This window comes from Capra hircus, chromosome 27 (genome assembly GCF_001704415.2).
Source record: "Capra hircus breed San Clemente chromosome 27, ASM170441v1, whole genome shotgun sequence".
Lineage (NCBI taxonomy): Eukaryota > Metazoa > Chordata > Mammalia > Artiodactyla > Bovidae > Capra > Capra hircus.
The window spans coordinates 29,907,671-29,930,702 of NC_030834.1; the positions used below are offsets into that span (position 1 = coordinate 29,907,671).

Here is a 23,032-nt window from a genome sequence, read left to right on the forward strand (position 1 = left end):
GATATTTCTACCATATTATTATTTTATTCTCTTTTACAGAATACCCACTGTGGAGACAGGATGAAGTTGACCAGTGAAAAGTTGCCCAAGAACCCCTCTTATACTTCCCTATCCCACTTCGCTGCTAAGAATGCAAAAATCTTCCAGTGGAGAAAGGAAAAGACTGGTACAAGTCCTGATAGTATTTTCACTTAAAGTTAATTACGTACACCAGAGCAAAAGAGACAGGAAATATGAGTCTTATTCCTGGCAAGGAAGTGGTTTACAGTCCTTACTAGCTTTTCTGTATGAATTTGTGGAATTGCTACCCAGCTTATCTGGTAGCAGATCATCAATGAAGAAGTTTCATCATGAGATCCTGCTCCTGGTTTTACTCTCAGGACTTTAGAACACCCTTCTTGAAAAAAGAAGCCAGATGTCACTTCTGTTAGAGAGGACGGTACCATACTTTATTTGAAATAGGCATTTAAAGCTACCATTTCTTTTTCTATAGACCTAAAAAAAATTGGGGATGGTTAGCTCATTTAGTTAGAGTAGCTCTAATTAAGACTGAAATTAAGAATTTCACACAGAGGCCAGCTTTGTCTAAAGAATTCCACACAGAGTACATTGCTAGAGCTCTTGCCTAGTAGGAAAGAGGGTTAGTTTGACAGCCCACCATACACTTCTTAATTATATAAGGTACAATGTCTGGTATTGTGATAGCACTTTCTTTTTTCTAAGGTGGTGCTTTTTCCTTGAACTAAGGAGGTCAGTTTTAGGAATGAGAACTAGGAAGGAAACCAGTATAAACAGTGTCAGATGAATTCTATATACTTTATTACTTTAAGAGAAAAAATTCACATTGTATGGGTAAAAATGGAATTCTTTACTTTTTTAAAAACCAGATCATTACAGCCATGCTAATTTGGTGGATAAGGCCTTGCAGCTCTTGAAGGAAAGGATAAGAAGAGGGGATACTATGGCATATTTTCTACGAGGTCAACTGTATTTTGAAGAGGTACCAGTTATTGTGGATTTGTTTTCATTTCATATAAAGCCATTGTTAGATCTTCATAGCAAAGTTTCCTATAGAGTTCCTTACCATTGTTAAGCTAGGGAAGTTCTGTCAAATTCCCTAGATTGTGTTTGTGGCTTTGAGCATGATATGTTGGTCCCAGCTTACAGAGCTATTCAACCTTTCTCCATAAGTCATTCTAATAAATGTCATTTATGGGAGTCATTTTGTTATGAAATCCATTTGCACATAATAAATAAAAAGTCTAATTTTTATATTTTGCTAAAATATTCAGTGTCATTTGTAAAATATTTTCTTATTATTAACAATTAAAAATCCTGATTCTTATCAGTTAATAGTACTTAAAGGTAGCTTTAAGTAAGTTTCTCTATGGATTAAGGAGAGAATTTCCCTCTTTATCCACATTATGGTGAGATTTACAAAGTAGGTCTAGGTACACCTGTGCAAGATAACACTCCAGCTTCAGCAAGATAGCTTCAATTGTTCATTGAACCCCAAGGGAAGATGCAAAAAGGGAGCAGCTGTCCCCAGCCCTTCACTATCTCTTGAATGCTTGGGCACCCTTCACCTATATCCCACTTACTAATCTTTTTATGGCTCCTTCCTTCATTCTGACAACAAATATTTGTTGAGGACTCATCATGTACCTGTCACTCTGAGGATCACGTAGCATAATGTTTAAGAGAATGATTTTTCAGCTTTGAGCATGGGTTCAATTGCGGTTCTATTGCTTGTTAACTATACCCTTGGACACAAAGGCTTAACCTCTTAGTGCCTCAGTTTCCTCATCTCTAAAGGAAGGGTAATAATATGTGTGCCATAGAGCTATTATGAGGATATATTAATTGTAAAAATACTGACTAATAAGGCCTGCCACTTGATAAGTGCTTTATAAGTATTTGCTACTATTATGCTAGGTACTAACTATACAGTGGTGAGGGAATTAGAATGGTCCCCATTTTATGGAGCTTATAGTCAAGAGGAGGATAACAAGTTAATATATGATTACAAATAAATTAAAAATACTATGAAAGCAATTAACTGGCTACTCTGATAGAGAATAACTTAGGGGTAGGGAAGAAAGACCTGTTGTTGAAACTGAAACTTAAGGAAACAGGCAATGCAAACAGCCACAGGAAAGTACATCCCAGGTAGAAGAGGAAACAAATGCAACATTTCTGAGATGAAGACTTTGGTGAACTCTACAATGTGAACAGAATACAAAGTCAAGTGGGCCTTCGGAAGCATCACTACGAACAAAGGTAGTGGAGGTGATGGAATTCCAGTTGAGCCATTTCAAATCCTAAAAGATGATGCTGTGAAAGTGCTGCACTCAATATGCCAGCAAATTTGGAAAACTCAGCAGTGGCCACAGGACTGGAAAGGTGAGTTTTCATTCCAATCCCAAAGAAAGGCAATGCCAAAGAATGCTCAAACTACTGCACAATTGTACTCATCTCACACATTAGCAAAGTAATGCTCAAAATTCTCCAAGCCAGGCTTCAATAGTACATGAACCGTGAACTTCCAGATGATCAAGCTGGTTTTAGAAAAGGCAGAGGAACCAGAGATCAAATTGCCAACATCCGCTGGATCATGGAAAAAGCAAGAGAGTTCCAGAAAAACGTCTACTATGGCTTTATTGACTATGCCAAAGCCTTTGACTGTGTGGATCACAACAAACTGTGGAAAATTCTGAAAGAGATGGGAAAAACAGACCGCCTGACCTGCCTCTTGAGAAATCTGTCTGCAGGTCAAAAAGCAATAGTTAGAACTGTACATGGAACAACAGACTGGTTCCAAATAGGAAAAGGAGTACATTAAGGCTGTATATTGTCACCCTGTTTATTTAACTTATATGCAGAGTACATCATGAGAAATGCTGGGCTGGATGAAGCACAAGCTGGAATCAAGATTGCCGGGAGAAATATCAATAACTCAGATATGTAGATGACACTACCCTTATGGCAGAAAGCAAAGAAGAGCTAAAGAGCCTCTTGATGAAAGTGAAAGAGGGGAGTGAAAAAGTTGGCTTAAAGGTCAACATTCAGAAAATTAAGATCATGGCATCCGGTCCCATCACTTCATGGCCAATAGATGGGAAACAATGGAAACAGTAACAGACTTTATTTTCTGGGGCTCCAAAATGACTGCAGATGGTGACTGCAGCCATAAAATTAAAAGATGCTTGCTCCTTGGAAGAAAACTTATGACCAACCTAGAGAGCATATTAAAAAGCAGAGACATTACTTTGCCCACAAAGGTCCATCTAGTCAAGGCTATTGTTTTTCCAGTGGTCATGTATGGATGTGAGAGTTGGACTATAAAGAAAGCTGCTGCTGCTAAGTCACTTCAGTCGTGTCCAACTCTGTGCAATCCCATAGACTGCTGAATGTGGAAGAATTGATGCTTTTGAACTCTGGTGTTGGAGAAGACTCTTGAGAGTCCCTTGGACTGTAAGGAGATCCAACCAGTCCATGCTAAAGGAAATCAGTCCTGAATATTCACTAGAACGATTGATGCTGAAGCTGAAACTCCAATACTTTGCCAACAAGCTCCATCTTGTTATAGATATGGTTTTTCCAGTAGTCACGTATGGATGTGAGAGTTGGACTATAAAGAAAGCTGAGCGCAAAGAATTGATGCTTTTGAGCTGTGGTGTTGGAGAAGACTCTTGAGAGTCCCTTGGACTGCAAGGAGATCCAACCAGTCCATCGTAAAGGAAATCAGTCCTGAATATTCATTAGAAGGATTGATGCTGAAGCTGAAACTCCAATACTTTGGCCACCTGATGTGAAAAACTAACTCACTGGAAAACACCCTGATGCTAGGAAAGATTGAAGGCGGGAGGAGAAGGGGACGGTAGAGGACGAGATGGTTGGATGGCATCACTGACTCAATGGACATGCATTTGAGCAAGCTCCAGGAGTGGGTGATAGACAGGGAAGCCTGGCATGCTGCAGTCCATGGGGTTGCAAAAAGTTGGACACGACTGAGCGACTGAACTGAAGGGCTCTAGACAAACTTTGTTTCAAAAGTAGTGAGAAGCTGTTGAAAGTGTTTTGAGACTGTGATGAATGGACTGGAAGGGAAGCATAGAACCAAGACCAGTTTTAGAGAGAAATTATACTAGTTGGGGCAAGAGAAGATGGTGGTCTTGACCAGAGTGGTGGCAGTGGAACTGGGTCCTGGATTTATTTTGGAGATACGAGGAATGGTGGCATGGACTGAAAAATGGAGAAGTGGGTGAGTTTTGAGGAAACCATCAAGAGTTCAGTTTTTGGACATTTTATGTTTAAGATTCCCCATCGTCATCCAACTATAAGGTTTCAAAGTAGAAACTACATGTAATACTCTAGATCTCAAAAGAAAAGTCAGAAAGTAAATATATATCTGAGATTTTTCCAGCATGTATATGACATTTAAAATCACAAAAACTGTAAGGGCCTCTCTTCTCTTTCTCTGTATAGAGTATTCTGAGTTTTCCAGCCTTCGTATCTTGGCCAAACATTAGCCAGAAAAGAGAATGACTTTACAAGTCATTTACTTATTGTTAGCATTTTGGTGCAATTTTTATTAATTTTATCAATTTGTTGATTAATTACAGTTTAGGAAAAGAGAAATTCAGTAGTTTCTGTGTTTTCCAAAAGTTTTTGTCAGGCCTTCTCATCCTAATATTGACCTTTCAACTCAGAGACTCTTTTTCCATTGTTTCAAATGATTTATTCTTTAAGGCATTTTCCATGGAGGATTAAGATACAAGCTCCATGTTTGTTCCTTACACGTTAGCATATTTCTTATTATATCCTATGATGCTAAGGAGACTTAAATGAATGACTTGTGACATGGAGATTTCTATAGGACATATGGGAGGAAGAATAATTTTTGAGAATCACACATTTGCTTTTCTGTGTCTTCTTTAGCTAGAAAATGGCAAAACTGGAAAAGCCATAGTAGAGTGGATATTTAATAATAATAGATGTCCTGATGCTTATCTTTTCTCAGGTACTTTGGCCCCAACTCTGAAGTTTCTCAGATTCTGGGAGTGATGAGTGATATGGCAGGCTGGGATGAGTACCGAGCTAGGCTATCATTAGAGGGTAGTTCAGTAATAGCCAAGAATAACAGTGAAAGTCAAAGAAAGCCCCTCCTAGGTTCCTCCTCATTACTTCCCTCAGTTCCCATGCTTAGGTTTATTTTACTGATTTTTATAGTGTGTTGGTTGTTGTCAATGGCTCACTTGTAAATTCTATAATTTTCTTTCTGTCTTTTTTTGTTTTATTTGGTGCTGCTAGCTAGATTTAGGTGGGAACTAAGTATCTGTGATTACTTTAAGATAATAAAGAAAATAATTCGATATTTCCTGGGAGCTTACAGGGATGGTATGAAGAAGCATTAGAACAGTTTGAAGAAATCAAGGAAAAGGATCATCAGGCAACTTACCAGCTAGGAGTGATGTATTATGATGGCCTGGGGACAGCCACAGACTCTGTAAGTGATTGTTTTGTTCAGTGTTTAAGATTTCATGGTTTCTGGATTATTTGTAATATTTAAAATTATTTATATTTTAATAATACATATCTGTACTCATATTTCGGAGAAGGCAATGGCACCCCATTCCAATACTCTTGATGCAGGAGCCTGGTAGGCTACAGTCCATGGGGTCGCTAAGAGTCGGACATGACTGAGCGACTTCACTTTCACTTTTCACTTTCATGCATTAGAGAAGGAAATGGCAACCCACTCCAGTGTTCTTGCCTAGAGAATCCCAGGGACGGGGAAGCCTGATGGGCTGCCGTCTATGGGGTCACACAGAGTCAGACACAACTGAAGCGACTTAGCAGCAGCAGCAGCAGTACTCATATTTAAATAATTATCTGTTCTTTCAGCATTTACATGAAAACAAAATTTCTTTTTGCCCCCTCCTTGCTACCATTAGCCATCAATAACATTTATGTTTTAAAATGTTTTCCTTTCTTCTTAAAGGTTACTTTAAAGCTACATGAACATGGAGAGAAGTTAAAAAATAAGCAAAATTAAGATCACTCCAAATTTTCCTATCAAATATGAAGTTATTATAGTTATTATTTTAGAGTATATTCTTTCATGTATTACCCTATGCAGAAAAAAATTATGTGTATACACACCTACATTTTTAAATATAAGACCAAGTATACATACTGTATTGTAATCTTTTTTTTCCACCTGTGTTTTGAATGTCCTTCATTGTCAATAGATAATAGTCTACATTTTCATTTAAATACTTGTCTAATAATCTATTGTATATCAATAGTATTTTTAGGCCTCATATTTTTGTCATGCTCAAAGATGAAAGAATAAGTTAAATTATGAGATTTGGAGATCAGTAATACAATTTTCTGTATGCTTTATGGTTTTCATTTTTAAATTCTTTCCCCTTTTTTTGCCTCATCTTACAAAGAAATTTCCTATGAAATTTATTTTAAAAATTTTCAAAGATACTTAGAATTTAATTTCCCTGTATTCACTTGCAAAGGTGTCCTGTCTATACAGGTCTATTACAAATTCTAAAATGTGAAAGTACATCAGGCTTTCAAATTTTGTCTTTATGACTGGTTTCAAATCTTGGTTTCGCCACCTATTAGCAGTACAATCTTGGGAAACTTATTTCTAGCTTTCAGTTCAGTTCAGTCACTCAGTTGTGTCAGAGTCTTTGCGACCCCATGAATCACAGCACACCAGGCCTCCCTGTCCATCACCAACTCCCAGAGTTCACTTAGATTCACGTCCATCGAGTCAGTGATGCCATCCAGCCATCTCATCCTCGGTCGTCCCCTTCTTCTCCTGCCCCCAATCCCTCCCAGCATCAGAGTCTTTTCCAATGAGTCAACTCTTCGCATGAGGTGGCCAAAGTACTGGAGTTTCAGCTTTAGCATCATTCCTTCCAAAGAAATCCCAGGGCTGATCTCCTTCAGAATGGACTGGTTGGATCTCCTTGCAGTCCAAGGGACTCTCAAGAGTCTTTTCCAACACTACAGTTCAGAAGCATCAATTCTTCGGTGCTCAGCCTTCTTTACAGTCCAACTCTCACATCCATACATGACCACTGGAAACACCATAGCCTTGACTAGATGGACCTTAGTCAACAAAGTAATGTCTCTGCTTTTGAATATGCTATCTAGGTTGGTCATAACTTTTCTTCCAAGGAGTAAGCATCTTTTAATTTCATGGCTGCAGTCACCATCTGCAGTGATTTTAGAGCCCCCCAAAATAAAGTCTGACACTGTTTCCACTGTTTCCCCATCTATTTCCCATGAAGTGATGGGACCAGATGCCATGATCTTAATTTTCTGAATGTTGAGCTTGAAGCCAACTTTTCTAGCTTTAGTGTCCTTATTTGTAAAATGAAGATAAATAACCTCAGAGATACATCTGTCATTTTCCCCTAGGCTTTGGTCATGGTCAGCCTTGATGACTGAGTACAACCCAATCAGCTACAAAGAGTAACTAAGTCCAGACATGGTCTCAGAACTTTTATCAGTACAAAGCTTTAAGGATACATTACCAGGTTAATCCATTGGAGGCAGCATAAAAATTAAAACTCATTAACCTAACTCACATAGTTGTTAATGAGATTGGATGACAACACATAAAAATAACTAACACAAGGCACATGGAGTAAGTGTCCAAGAAGCATTTTCCTCCCTGACTTTATCTTGTATAAAGCTAATAATGAGGACCATACTCTAATTCCTGAAATTCTTTTTTTTTCCATATTTATAATCATTGTACCCTATGATGAAATGAATGGTAAAAATAAATATTTGCATTAATTGTAAGATACTCATTGTAACCTATGTATAGTTTAATTTTTGAAAGTTTAGTAACCTACATTATCCATTACTACATTGCCTGCATTCCCAAATTTAATACAGCTGACCACACCCTCCTTGCAACACCCTCCCCCCTTAGCATCTGAGATATCTTTAGTTCATCTGATTCTCCCTCATACTTCGCACACATCATTCTACCATTGTTTGTATATCTGAAATACAGTTTTTTCTGTTTGCCTCTTCACAGCCGCTCCTCAGACCCTTGTGCTAGCTGCTTCTCTCCCATCTAATGTTGAAATATGTCAGAACCTTGGCCTCAGCCCTTCCTGACTCCTTCTCCTTTCATGCTCTCCTTGAGTAGGCTCATCCAGTCCCATGGCTGACACTTTTAAAAACTTTCTGATCACTGTCTTCATAGCAGAAACTAATTCTGAGATCCACATAGCCTGCTGCCTGCCTTTCCCTAAATGATGAATCAGATTTGAATCTATGAATCAAATTCATAGATTTGGTGTTACTTTCCATTCTTTCTGTTTTCTCAGTGAAATAAAAGTGAGGCCATGTGTTTGCTTTAGCAGCATGTATGCAGAGCCTGTGCAAAGATGACACACAAACTCATGAACTGTTCCATACTTTTTATAAAAAAAAATATTTAAAAAATCAAAGCCATGAGCTGAGGCTGAGGAGTGGGAGCAGGGAGAGCAGAAGTTTGAAGAGAAAGAAGGTTTGAAATAGTATCCTCTCTTTAAGATAAGTGGGAGAGACTATTGTTGAAACAAATTGATAGTATTACTTGTGAGGGCTGAGAGCTTGCTCTAAAATTTATAGTCATAAATCTTAAGAAGGACCTGTTAGCATGGTTATTTTTTTTCCAGCCATGTTCAATGGTTTAAGTACAGCAGAGTAGGGAGAAATAGGGTATGTGCCTCATGAGTGAGTGTCATGGAGGGAAAGAGGGACAAAGGAATGAGTACAGTGACAGATAATGAATAAGCTGGTAATGTGGGAAGAACATGAAGGTGTGGAAAGATAAGGAAAATGGGTAGATTCAGTGGGTTGGGATATGGCAACTCCACAAAGTAGAATGACTTCAATGTGATTACATATGGAGACCAGAGGAGCAAAAAGGAAGATGGCTTCTGTAGGTCTCTTCAGTTAACCCCAAGGTAAAGGAACAAAGAGCAAATTCTTTTAATTTTTATCACTTTATAAATTTACTGAGTTGTTCTTGAGACTAATTTGGCCCAGAGTCTGGTTGAAGCAAATGTGCTTTGTGTGGTAGACCTGAAATGTCTTGAAATTTACATTATAAATCCCCAAATACAAAATAGTTATGTTTACTTTAATCATATATCTTTGGAAAGAAATTGAGAGGAAAAAATAAATACACACAAGTGACCCAGATAATCACGATGGTGTGATCACTCATCTAGAGCCAGACATCCTGGAATGTGAAGTCAAGTGGGCCTTAGAAAGCATCACTATGAACAAAGCTAGTAGAGGTGATGGCATTCCAGTTGAGCTATTTCAAATCCTGAAAGATGATGCTGTGAAAGTGCTGCACTCAACATGCCAGCAAATTTGGAAAACTCAGCAGTGGCCACAGGACTGGAAAACGTCAGTTTTCATTCCAATCCCAAAGAAAGGCAATGCCAAAGAATGCTCAAACTACTGCACAATTGCACTCATCTCACGTGCTGGTAAAGTAATGCTCAAAATTCTCCAAGCCAGGCTTCAGCAATACGTGAACCGTGAACTTCGTGATGTTCAAGCTGGTTTTAGAAAACGCAGAGGAACCAGAGATCAAATTGCCAACATCTGCTGGATCATGGAAAAAGCAAGAGAGTTCCAGAAAAACATCTATTTCTGCTTTATTGACTATGCCAAAGCCTTTGACTGTGTGGATCACAATAAACTGTAGAAAAATCGGAGAGAGATGGGAATACCTAACCACCTGACCTGCCTCTTGAGAAATCTGTATGCAGGTCAGGAAGCAACAGTTAGAACTGGACATGGAACAACAGACTGGTTCCAAATAGGAAAAGGAGTACGTCAAGGCTGTATATTGTCACCCTGCTTATTTAACTTATATGCAGAGTACATCATAAGAAGTGCTGGACTGGAAGAAACACAAGGTGGAATCAAGATTCCTGGGAGAAATATCAATAACCTCAGATATGCAGATGACACCACCATGATGGCAGAAAGTGAAGAGGAACTGAAAAGCCTCTTGATGAAAGTGAAAGAGGGGAGTGAAAAAGTTGGCTTAAAGCTCAATATTCAAAAAATTAAGATCATGGCATCCGGTCCCATCACTTCATGGGAAACAGATGGAGAAACAGTGGAAACAGTGTCAGACTTTATTTCTTTGGGCTCCAAAATCACTGCAGATGGTGATTGCAGTCATGAAATTAAAAGACGCTTACTCCTTGGAAGAAAAGTCATGACCAACCTAGATAGCATATTCAAAAGCAGAGACATTGCCGACTAAGGTCCGTCTAGTCAAGGCTATGGTTTTTCCAGTGGTCATGTATGGATGTGAGAGTTGGACTGTGAAGAAGGCTGAGCGCCAAAGAATTGATGCTTTTGAACTGTGGTGTTGGAGAAGACTCTTGAGAGTCTCTTGGACTGCAAGGAGATCCAACCAGTCCATTCTGAAGGAGATCAGGCTTGGGATTTCTTTGGAAGGAATGATGCTAAAGCTGAAACTCCAGTACTTTGGCCACCTCATGCGAAGAGTTGACTCATTGGAAAAGACTCTGATGCTGGGAGGGATTGGGGGCAGGAGGAGAAGGGGACGACCTAGGATGAGATGGCTGGATGGCATCACTGACTCGATGGACGTGAATCTGAGTGAACTCCGGGAGTTGGTGATGGACAGGGAGGCCTGGTGTGCTGTGATTCATGGGGTCGTAAAGAGTCGGACACGACTGAGTGACTGAACTGAACTGAACTGATGTATAGATGTGCCTGTTTATCTTTTATATTTGTACATATTTACCATTTCTGGGGCTCTTCAGTCCTTCCTATCAAGGTGGGTTCCTGTTTGGCACTGTATTCCATTTCTTTTCCACCTGAAAAACTTCCTTTAAAGAGCATCTTTTGTATAATGTGCAGGTGATGAGTTATCTCCAATTGTGAGTACCTGAAAATGTCTTCAATCTACCTTCATTTCTAATGAATTGTTTTGGTGTTGAGGTCTTTCTTACTCCACTTTAAAAATGCCATTCTAAAATCTCCTGGCTTCTCATGAGAAGTCAGTCTGTTTGTGTGTTAGTATTGTGTGTTAGTCGCTCAGTCATGTCCGATTGTTTGTGACTCCATATACTATAGCCCATCAGGCTCCTCTGTCCATGGAGTTCTCCAGGCAAGAATACTGGAGTGGGTTGCCATTCCCTTCTCTAGGGGATCTTCCCAACCCAGGGATCAAACCCCTGTCTCCTGCATTGCAGGCAGATACCTTACCATCTGAACCACCAGGGAAGCTCTGTATTATGTTTCCTGTATGTACTGTGGCCTTTTTCTCTGGCTGCTTGCAAGGTGTCTGTAGCTTTCAGCAGTTTGACTATGATGTGTGCCTTGGAGAGGGTTTTTGTATATCCTCTCTGGGGTTTACTGAATTTCAAGGATCCCTTTCAGTTGCAGTTTTCAAGAGTTATTCCTTTTCCAGTTAATGTTTGCTTTGGTAAACTTCCTAGTGCCTTTAATAAGTGGTTCTCTATGTTGGTCCCAGTTCAATCACTGCCATCTGTGGGAGGATTTGCACAAACCTGTCACTCCACTGTAGTTGTACCCAAAGTTCTCTTTTACTAACAAGCTAGGGGGGGATAGTAGACATCTACTTCACACACTCACAGAAATAGATCCATGTGATCTGGGACTCAGTAAAACACTTTATTTTCTCACCTTTTACTGTGGTGTTTAGCCAAGAACAGCATTTTGAGAGAGCAGTGAGGGGTAAAAGTTAGAATGAAGTGTACACAACTGTACATGCCTGTTAAATATAATTGTTTTCTTTGGAGTGACTTTTGAAGGTTTTGAAACTGAGGATTAAGTCCATTTCACCTGCCTTCATTTGTCAAGGTTGTTTTAAAGCTAACACGCCCTCCAGGCAGCATGAGCATAAACCATAAACCATTACCCAAATGGTTGTCTAGAAACTGGGAGTCAGCTGCATCTAGTTTGAGCAGCTGGTTGAGACTGGATCGGGCCCACCCTCCAGCTAGGCATCCACAGGTGTCCATTGCTTGGTGATCTTTTAAATGTGCCGAAGCCTGTAGCTTAGTTACACCTGCACAGAGCGAAAATTATCCACCAGTCACCGCACCTTTCCCGATAGCCTCCACGCTCCCCACACCTCCAACTGCCATGCTGTGTTATTCATTATCCTGTGACTACCTGGAGCCACTTGCCTTGGGAAGCTGGTTTGAGGTTTGTTCTTCCTGTCTTCTGGTTTGACTGCCTTGCAAATAAACCCTCTTTTTGCTGCAGACCTTGGTGTCTCAGCGTTTGCCTTGCAGTGTGTCTGGCAAGACAAATCTAGCTTGGTAACATATGTGGTGAGCCAGCCAAGAGGTAAGTAAAAATAAACCTTTCACCTGTGGCTCGTTAGCCCCTTGCAGGCGCTGAGGACCTGGGGACGAGCAGACCCTATGGCCCTTGCTCCCCATCCCCGCATCCTTTGCCTGCCTTTTGTGTGGAGAAAAACTTCAGTCAAAGAATGAATTCAGAGAAATGAAAGTGTTGAAGCAAAGGAAAACAAGACCAAATTACACTACTTCAGTCATTAAACGAAGCCAAGGCCCTTTAGTTCCTCCTCAAGGGCTACAGGTAATATTCTAAACCACAGCCTTTGAGCTGTTTTGTAGCCACTGAAACTGCCACCAGGTGGAAGAAGTTAAATACATGATGACCAGACTAGCCATAAGAACTGGCCCCAAAGAAATGGGAACAAACAAACCCTGGAACTGAAGATTAAGTGTACTTAAAACAATCAAGATGACACTGACCAGACCACTTCACGACCAATTTCAAGATGACTGTCAGAACTGACGGTGCTGTTCTGCATGCGGCCCACTCTCCAACTATAAAAGTTCTTGCCCACTGATTGTCAGTGAGGAGTTGGCTTTCAGACTTGAGACCACCGTTCTCTCCTACTGCTGGCCTCCAGAATAAAAAAAAAACTTTCCTTTCCACCAGACTTGTCTGTCAAGTATTGGCTTCTGAGCAGTGAGCAGTCAGACCTGATTTTCAGTAACATATTTTGGAGGTTTTGGGCTTTGGAAGATTTCTTTGGGTGAGTAACTTTGTTAAAGAAACTCAACTATGCCTGGATTGTCTTTGCAACCCTGAATGGATCATGGACCAGAGGCCTACTTGGAGGGACTTTGGCAGGCAGTACAGACAGTTACAGGCCTCTGTATCTGGGTCACAGGCCCAGGGCCATAGTTTTGTTTTAGTCTTGCTTGTCCATGTATGTGTGTGTCTGACTATCTAAATGTTAGGAATTGGCTACTGGGGATTGAGCTGAGGTGTCCAAACAAGCCTTGAAAATGCCTTTTTTTTTTTTTTTCCCCAGGAGCTAGACTGTCAGATGGGGAAAAAGCATAACTTTATATATATACCTGAATGTCCCATTCCCCATCTGAGAGATTTACTAAATACCAGGGTTACCTTTGCACCTGGGCAAACGGGCATTAAAGTGCCACCAGAGCAGGCTTGCAAATTGCAGGCTGTACCCCAAAGAGAAGAGCCTGCAGCTATTCCAGGAGAGATTGCAAAGAAGAGTCCAGAGGCCTGGGTGGACAAGAGATCAGCAAGAGCAGAGAGCTAGGCCTATATAAGTTAGGGCATCACCTGAAGTCAGCTTGTACAAGATTTAAGAGCAGTCAGATTGTAAAAGAGGCTCATGGGGCAGTCCCTAAGCCATGCACTGTCACTGATCTGTCCGCAAAGTGTGGGTCTACTGTATGAGAGGTGACAGATGACTTTTCTTGCATGTCCTTGTTTTAAATCCCAAGAGTTGTTTGCTTTCAAGTGGGAAGATCTGATACTAAGGTAAACAACAGTACTGCCAGACAGTACTACCTCAAGGATTTAAAACTTCAGCCATCATATTTGGAGAAATTGTGGCAAAAGATTAAGGGACCCTCAACTAAATGAGGGAGGTAGGATGGTATTCAGATTACCAGTAAGACAAAGGACACTTGAGACCAGAATATGATTTTTATTTCTTTATTTTTTTGGCTATGCTAGGTCTTTGTTGCTGGCGGTGAGCAGGGGCTCCTCTTCGTTGTAGTGCTTGAGCTTCTCATTGCAGTGGCTTCTCCCATTGCTGGGCATGGGCTCTAGGCGTGCGGCCTTCAGTAGTTGCAGCTCCCAGGCTCTAGAGCACAAGCTCAATAGTTGTTGGCACATGGGCTTAGTTGCTCCGAGACCAGGGATCCAACCTGTGTGCTCTACGCTGGCAGGCAGGTTCCTATCCATTGTACCACCAGGGAAGTTGACAGAACATGATTTTGATTTCAGCCTTTTTGGTTGAACAAGGCTATCAGGTATCCAAGAAAAAGCAGAGTTCTCAGCCCTCTGGTAAATATTTGGATTTTGATATTTGTCTCATAAGGACAGAGACTTGCCCTCTGACAGAAAGGGAGCTCTAGGCAGAGCTGCAGCCCCCACCAAGAGACTGCTGCAGGAATCTCTGGGAGTAGCCGGCTTCTGCATATTTGGGTCCTCAGCTTTGGATGCACAGCAAAACCCCTTTCAGAAGTTCTTAAAGGAGGAGATAATGAACCTCTAGACTGAAGTTGTGGAGAATAAACATTGTGAAGCCCAGCTCCATCTTCAACAACCGGGACCTTATGGGGAACTGGCCAGGAGAGGGAAACCACGCTGCAGCAGGAATATCAACCCCAGCTGCTCCCAGGGGGCCAGTGAACCCCCAACAGATCTTAAGTTTCTATTGAGGAACTTAAGAGGAAAGAAAGGTGAATGGGGTTGCTGCGGTGGTGGGCTTGAGAAAGTAAAATTCAGAGAGCAATTTAAATAACTCATTAGTTATCGGATTGTTATTTGTTCCGCTTTCTCTTTGTTTATAACCTTCCAGGCTCAGAAGGATAGTTCAGTGATCAGAATTTTTCAGTCTTTGGCAAAAGTAGGTAATTTCTCTACCTTTTGGCTGTCATCCAAAACCTTCTGTATTTGATCATGTTGACCCCTTAGTTGTGTCTGTCATTAATTGTTGACCATCCCTAACTTCACTGTGACTTAGGTGTGACTGTTGAATTAGAATAATCAGTAAATTTCCTATCCTTTGTATTTTCTTGACTAAGTGAAAATTTGGTCTTCTCCTCTTGTCCTCAGAATAAAAAAACAAAACCAAACCTTTGGCATCTCCCCTTGCCAAGGTTCTGTTTGGTGAGGATATTTCAGAAACCACACTTCACTTTACCAGCCTGTGTCCCTTCCATATTATCTGAGTGTTTCCATCAACTGATAATGATCAAGACACTCCAATAGGTAAAAAGTATTATTAGACAGAGATCCCTGGCTCGCTGTGTCCCAGTTAAAATCCCCAAGGATGAGAGTCTTAAGTTTTAACATGTCTGGTATTCTGTGTGCCCTCAGAGGGTACATAGTTGTCCCCATTCCAACCTGCTACATATTTATCTACAATTTTTATTACTAGTGTTGGGCCTGTGAATACCCTGACAGCTGGTGCATAAGTGATATTTGTTTGGGATCACAATGTTAACTTGAGGGACTTGCCTGGTGATCCAGTTGAGATTTCCACCTCCGAGTGTTGGGGGTGTGGATCTGATTCCTGGTTGGGGAGCTAAGACCCCACATGCCTCCCAGCCCAAAAGCCAAAGCATAAAACGGAAGCAATGTCATGACAAATTCAATAAAGATTTTAAAAATCATCCACATTAAAAAAGATGTTCACTTGAAACCAGGAACATATTCTCAAATAAGTGCTTAAGAGATTGATTCAAGCCCATGTTAGGCCTTTTCAGCAGGAATTAGCCAGAGCTGTCCTTGCCCCTTTTCCTCAAGAGTGAGAAATGGTCAAAAGGTAAGGCGGCGACTGAAACCATGTTCAAATCCATTTCGATTGCCTTCACTAATCCAGGTGCTTTGAAGACTGGTATGTCCCCCAGGCAGCATGTAGCCTAAACAAGATGCTTGCCCGAGCTCCTTTTAGGAACCTGGAGTCAGGTATGTCTCCTTCGAGCTGAGCTAGTTCAGATGGGATGGAACCATTGGCCCTTCATCTGGGCATGCCCAAGTATCCATTGCTTGGTGACCTTTTGAACATGCGGAGCCCTACAGCTTAGGTAAACTTGCACAGAACAAAGACTCCCACACCTTTTTCCAGTCACTTTTCCCCATGCGCCCCAGGCCTCCAGTGGCTGCTTTCTTCATCCCATAAATACTCAAAACCTCTTGTATGCAGGAATCTGAGATTTGTTCTCCCATCTACTTGGCTGCCTTGTAAACCCTCCTTGCTGCAAACCTTGGTGTCTCAGTGTTTTGGCTTGCTGGGCATTGGGCAAGAGGAACCTGGTTTGGTAAACAGTTAGTGTCTGGGTTTTTGGAGGCAGGGCAAGCCTTTTATTAGCAGTTAGGATGGGAAACAGTGTCAAAAACTTTATTTTGGGGGGCTCCAAAATCACTGCAGATGGTGATTGCAGCCATGAAATTAAAAGACACTCCTTGGAAGGAAAGTTATGACCAACCTAGATAGCATATTCAAAAGCAGACATTACTTTGCCAACAAAGGTCCATCTAGTCAAGGCTATGGTTCTTCCAGTAGTCATGTATGGATGTGAGAGTTGTACTGTGAAGAAGGCTGAGTGCCAAAGAATCGATGCTTTTGAAATGTGGTGTTGGAGAAGACTCTTGAGAGTCCCTTGGACTGCAAGGAGATCCAACCAGTCCATTCTGAAGGAGATCAGTCCTGGGTGTTCTTTGGAAGGAATGATGCTAAAGCTGAAACTCCAGTACTTTGGCCATCTCGTGCGAGGAGTTGACTCATTGGAAAAGACTCTGATGCTGGGAGGGATTTAGGGGCAGGAAGAGAAGGGGATGATAGAGGATGAGATGGCTGGATGGCATCACCGACTTGATGGACGTGAGTTTGAGTGAACTCCGGGAGTTGGTGATGGACAGGGAGGCCTGGCGTGCTGCAATTCATGGGGTCGCAAAGAGTCACATGAGTGAGCGACTGAACTGAACTGAGGATGTCGTCTGTGTTTTGTAACTACACAGACATATATGAAGATGAGTGTAGTAGATATAAATTTATCACTGAGCACGGCTAGGGAAAGTGTGCTTAAAGAAGACAGGGTTTAGGGCTCACATGCATCCTGTAAGGGTTAAAAATTTGAAAGTGTCTGGTTATTCGTACATTTTGACAAGTTCTAAGAACTGTGCTGATTCAAAATAAGGACCATGAGAAGAGACAAAGGCACTCATTGAGACATGATGCAATTGTGGAAGCTGTAATATGGGAGGAATGCCTTACATCCCAGAGCTCCTAGGAACGCTGACTTGGGAGATGGACTTTTATTTTACTTCTAGTTCTGCAAACTCCAGGACAACCATACTGTTAGGTACAGACTCGAGACTCTGCATCATGTCAGAGCGGGAACGCTTCATGGCATTGTCAGAAAACTTAGTTTTGGTAAAACTAAACTGGAATTTGGGTAAAACTAAACTGAGACTTTCTGTCTTGTTCTTTTCCTTTGTGGAAGGAAAAAGGAGTGGAGTATATGAAGAAAATTGTTGATTCTCCATGCCCCAAAGCAAGACACTTAAAATTTGCAGCAGCTTACAACCTTGGAAGAGCTTATTATGAAGGAAAAGGTGTTAAACGATCGGACAAGGAAGCTGAAAGGTAATCTGGCCTAAGAACAAGATTTTGTTTCAATCAAATGTTCTAAACAAAGAATAACTCACCTTCTCCTTCTCTTCTAGACTGTGGCTTTTTGCTGCAGACAATGGAAACCCAAAAGCTAGTGTGAAGGCTCAGAGTATCCTAGGATTGTATTACTCAACAAAGGAGCCCAGAGAGCTGGAGAAGGTAACAGCGGTGCATTTGATAAACTGTAGTATCATGTGTAGATTAATATTTGGTTCACTATTCCTTCTGTGAATGGAGGATGGTGAGGAATAAGTACGTAGTCCTGTATAGCTCATAATTCTTTAAAATGTAAAGGAAACTTACATATTAGGATCTCCAAGCTCATCTTGCCCTTTCCTCAACCATGAATGCTGCCTCCTTCTACCAAAGGAGACCACAGATATGAGCACTTTCTGTGCTGTGGAAAACACACCTACAATATACTCTATCATAAAAGGTTAAGAGGAGGGTGAGTTAGTACAGTCTCTTAATCATCAGTGATGGGAGCTGTTGCCAAGAAATCTTACAGGGAGGAGGAAATGAGGCGTTCAAGGCAAGCTTGTAGGAGGCACGTAACCACCACCACCCGCTCCCTGGGCCCACCCCACCCCCCCCAGATCCTTGGCAGTTAGCTGAACAGCTACCTGGAAATCCCTGTGAACTCAGACTCACAGGGCGGATGTGCCACATGCAGGTTTGTGTCCTTGGTTGTTTTTGGTCCTGTCAGAGCTCCAGGTGAGCCTGAGAGATGGCCGCCATCTAACGTCATCAGCTGGTCTCCTTGCTGTGCCGCTTCACAAAGCCTTTCAGACACTTGGCTCCTGTTTCCCACCTTCTCTGTGCTTCCTCTGGAAAACTTGAAAATCCCCAAACCTGAATAGCTGAGCTCAAGCCAGTGACCTGGCCTGAACTGTGGGGAGAGAAAAGGGGAGCCTCCCTCAGCACCCTCTCTGAGGCCTGTGAAACTGGTGCCAGCCTGATTTGTGTTCAAGAGGCTGGAGCTGTGTCCTAGAGATGAATTAAATTCCACCTGGTGAATACTATGGAATTGTGCTTTTTCTTAGGCATTTTATTGGCATTCAGAAGCTTGTGGCAATGGAAACCTAGAGTCCCAGGGTGCCCTGGGGCTCATGTACTTCTATGGACAAGGTATTCGCCAGGATACTGAGGCCGCCCTGCACTGCCTGAGGGAAGCAGCGGAGCGTGGCAACGTCTATGCTCAAGGGAATCTTGTGGAATATTACTATAAGATGAAGTTCTTTACAAAGTGTGTTGCATTTTCCAAAAGGTGAGTAAGCTGGATAAAAGTATTTACAAAACTTACTACATGTTCTGTGCCTGGTCTATTTAATAGAACTCACTGCAGTATTGGAAATGATGGCTGTTGGCACTTGCAAAGTGGCCAGTGCAGCTGAGGACTTAACTTGTAACTTTCATTGGATTTTAATTTAAACAGACACACACAGCCCATGGCTACCGTATCAGATAGTGATTGATGAAACATCTGTGCCATCAGTCTGCATGATTTCAGTGCTCTTTGCTTTATATGCCGGCTAAGTGATCTTAAGCAAATCTTACTTCTGAGGGCACCAGTTGTTGTTTTGCAATCTTGCAGAAGTATTTTCTTCTTGATTCAAAATAATAGTGAATATAAAGCATGTAACATAGCTTGGCACATGAGAAATTTTTTTTCTTCCTACACCCTCAGCCCCAGGTTCTGTAACTGCAGTTACACTGTAGCTTGATGAGGACAGCAAAATGAGAATGGTTAAAAGACTCAACACTAACATAAAGGATATGGAAATTTGTTTTGAGGCCGTGTACTTTCCCGTCTTTATCCACAATGCACAAGTGCAACACGCCAGGAGAAAGAGACCGTGGTGTCCTCTAGAATGGCTGTAAGGCCATGCTGACATCTTCCTCCCCACACGCCCTCCCACAGAGCCCACAGGCACCTAGTGTGAAGTGGACATCTACACTGGAGGATGAAGCAACGCCTTTTGCCCTCACCTCCCCAGCATCATGGGCTCCGGCAGCAGGCCACTTGACAGTGTGGTCTCCAGTGTCTCAAATCTCCCAAGTGCCCACCTGGGTAAAACTAAGACTTCAAATAGTCCTTTAAAAATCTTTGGAACTTTCCATTATTGTCCATGTTCCTGTTTCCTACAGTATCACAGCTGATATGGAATGGACTCTTCCATATAATTGTCCATCTCTGTATCTGGGTTATAAAGAATGGCTTTTTATTGCCCACTAACATAGATGTGCAAGTTTCTCAATGTGTTTTCTGGTCCTCTGTGACTGAAGTCCAAATTCAAGGCTGATGTATAAATACCCAGAGAGATAGAAGACTGCTTTTCTTTCCATTGTTTAAATCTGCAAAGTGGTAAGAGTTTTTGTAGTAATATTTTAAATTTAATATTTTCTAGTGGTTATTAAGCCTGACAAGTGTAATCCTAGAGGGGCTGTAAAGTAACCACTGTGGTTAGTTCCTCTTCCACTCGTGTTAGTTGACTGTATTTACCCTTCCCCACACAGCAGTTCTAAAACTTGTAGAAATGCTAGGGAAACCACTTGGGGCACAAGGACAATTTCTGGATGCATTTATAAAAATGTAAACCATAAGTGATAGTGTCTTTAAATCTGACAACTGGGTGTTCCAGGATCGCTGACTATGATGAGGTTCACGACATCCCCATGATAGCCCAGGTCACGGACTGTCTCCCGGAATTCATCATCAGAGGCATGGCCCTGGCCTCCTTCTACCACGCACGCTGTCTGCAGCTCGGCTTGGGGGTCACAAAGGATGAGGCGACAGCTAAACGCTATTATTCTAAAGTAAGCCCTATCATAAACATAAATGGACTCAATTAGAACTTCTAGGTTTTTAGTTGAGACTTTTATAAAACATTTATAAAATGTTTTTTATAGTGTTTTCTTACTTACTATGCAGATAACCTCTGTCTACCCAGAAGTTGTCAGACATGCAGCTTGTTTGCAGACAATTTTCTCATTCTTTTTTTAACATAATTAAGCTCAGATGGTAAAATTTCTATTGATGCAAATTATTCTATTTCACTGTCTGCAGCCTAAGGCTCAGCACTAAGACCTTAAGGCCTGCACAAGCATGCCTTAGTTCACCCAGAAAAAGTGTGCATCTCTATTTTCCTTCTGTATACATTAGAGTACATTTCATTAAGGTTTCTTTATGCATGACATCTACTACAACCAGTTAAAATAAGCCTTTTCATGTTTTAATCCATGTGATCAGTTTATTTATACCAAATAGATTTCACATTTAAACGCAACTGTTAAAAACTGTAGAGGAAGTGAGAAAGGCAGTCATTATGAATAGTAACTGCAAGTTCATTTTTTAATAAAAAGAAAGCAAAAAATTGCACACTTTAGGTCCATGACATCCATAAGTCCAAACTGGAAGTAGATCATAAACATTTGCATAATACACAAATTGTTCAGCTGGAGCAGGAGAACAGAGCAAAGAAGAATTTTCTAAGTCCCTTGCCTAAAAATCTGATTATGTTATAGCAGTGGTTCTCAAAATTATTTGCATGTTAAAATCACATGGGGATCTCTTAAGAATCCCAAAACCTAGGCCTTATTTCAGAACAATTTAATGTCCTAGAGTGGACATGGGCAGATTTAAGTTCCCCAGGAGGTTGAAATATGTCAGCAAGTTTGGAACCCTAAATTATTTTGTTGGAAATTAAATGTCCACAGTATTAAACCCATATCAACACAAATATCAGAATATGGTACAAAAATACAACTAACCTTTGAGATATCTACCATTACACCATTCTATCAGTATGAGTAACAGCTGTCTTTTTTAAAATCTAAATATTCTTTTATTATACCAGTTTCCAAACCAAGTCAGTTTTAGATTCTGTACTAGGTATCCTTTCCAAGTAGACATAAGCAAAGAGAACTCTGGGTGAAAAATATCCAGAAATGTGGTACATGTTCATCCTAAACAAAACAGCATAATGAACAGGTACAACTGTAAAACTGTTTTCCTTAGGTTGGGAGATAAGACAGACCCATTACTCAGTTTTGGTCACTGGATTTTATGGGAGATACTTCCTCTAAATTTTCTGCATTTTAAAAGTATACTCGTGAAGGGTCTGGAATCACATCAGATGAGGCACAATAAGGGAAATTCTAAGCATTTTACTCTGAGAAAAAGGACTTGAGGGGCTTCAGTGGTGGTCTTCAGCAGACTGTGAGGCTGTCCTAGAAGAGAGGCACAGTGGGGAGAGGCTTACAGCCCAGGCAGTTATGGGAAGGGGAGGGCAGCAAGCAGGTGCCCAGTGACCCACTGTTGAGGGGACTAAGGAGACAGTTTCTGCAGGGAGTGAGGTTTGGGCAAGGTGCCTTCTGTCTTTCAAAGTTTGACATACTATGACATTATGCACCTTATCACTGATTTAGGCATAACAAAACCATATATTTAAAAATTATCCATGCTGCTATTCACATGAGATAGCAAGTTTGAGGTCAAATAGTAATGCTTTCTAGTTTAATTACTTTAATAATTCACATCAATGTGTAAATTCATTATTTTGGGCACTGAAAATTCTCTCTCCCCCAAATGATAATAGCATGGTTATTTTTAGTATGATCTATTTTGCGTAGGTTATCTTGAATTCCCCTAATTAAGCAATTAGAGTAGAAATGTATTTCAATTACAAAATTCCCTTAAATCACTGTACTCTACTTCTTAAAAACAAAAGGTTCAACAGTCCAAAATATGTCTAAATAACTTTCTCTGAATTTGAAGGCTTGTCGTCTGAATCCTGCATTGGCAGATGAACTTCACACTTTACTTATTCATCAAAGAATTTAGATCACAATGCATTTCAACAAAGATCATCGATTCTAACAGCTTAGAATGTATGTATTTTTATAATTTTTATAATAGCTATGTTTTCTGCCTCGCACATTAGATTAACCTGGGTATTTTAATGGTGGCATGGTAACCTGGGTATTTTAATGGTATCATGATGGCATGATACCTTCATTCCTGAATTTGTATAATACAACTTGAAGCATAGCTAACAAGATCAAATTGCAGGAAGAGTCCTCAGAGATCCAACTCTTAGTCTAGAGAGTGGCCCAGACTGTGTCAGGTATTGAAAACTATTCTGTAAAGCCAGTGTTTTTTTCCATTCTTAAATAGTGTCCTGAAATACTTGATGCAGTCTTAGCTTTAATAGTATAAGTGCTACAAACTTACCCCCAAAATGACAAAGTTTAATTCTTTAAATTTCTTTAATCTTT

At 40.9% G+C, this 23,032-nt stretch overlaps 1 protein-coding gene across 1 annotated transcript; it reads left to right on the forward strand.

Annotated features, from left to right (window-relative positions):
- On the forward strand, positions 46-23,032 carry LRP2BP (LRP2 binding protein). The gene is made up of 8 exons (XM_005701129.3): positions 46-166; positions 888-1,000; positions 5,396-5,509; positions 17,586-17,728; positions 17,809-17,914; positions 18,799-19,022; positions 20,398-20,572; positions 22,533-23,032. Exons 1-8 carry the CDS (start codon positions 61-63, stop codon positions 22,596-22,598), a joined length of 1,047 nt encoding a protein of 348 aa, XP_005701186.1. The 5' UTR covers positions 46-60; the 3' UTR covers positions 22,599-23,032.

Coding starts and splice junctions, on each gene's coding strand:
- LRP2BP (XM_005701129.3), top strand. CDS start 61: ATGAAGTTGACCAGTGAAAAGTTGCCCAAGAACCCCTCTTATACTTCC. Junction 167..887: donor GTGGAGAAAGGAAAAGACTG/GTACAAGTCCTG, acceptor TTTAAAAACCAG/ATCATTACAGCCATGCTAAT. Junction 17,729..17,808: donor TCGGACAAGGAAGCTGAAAG/GTAATCTGGCCT, acceptor CTTCTCTTCTAG/ACTGTGGCTTTTTGCTGCAG.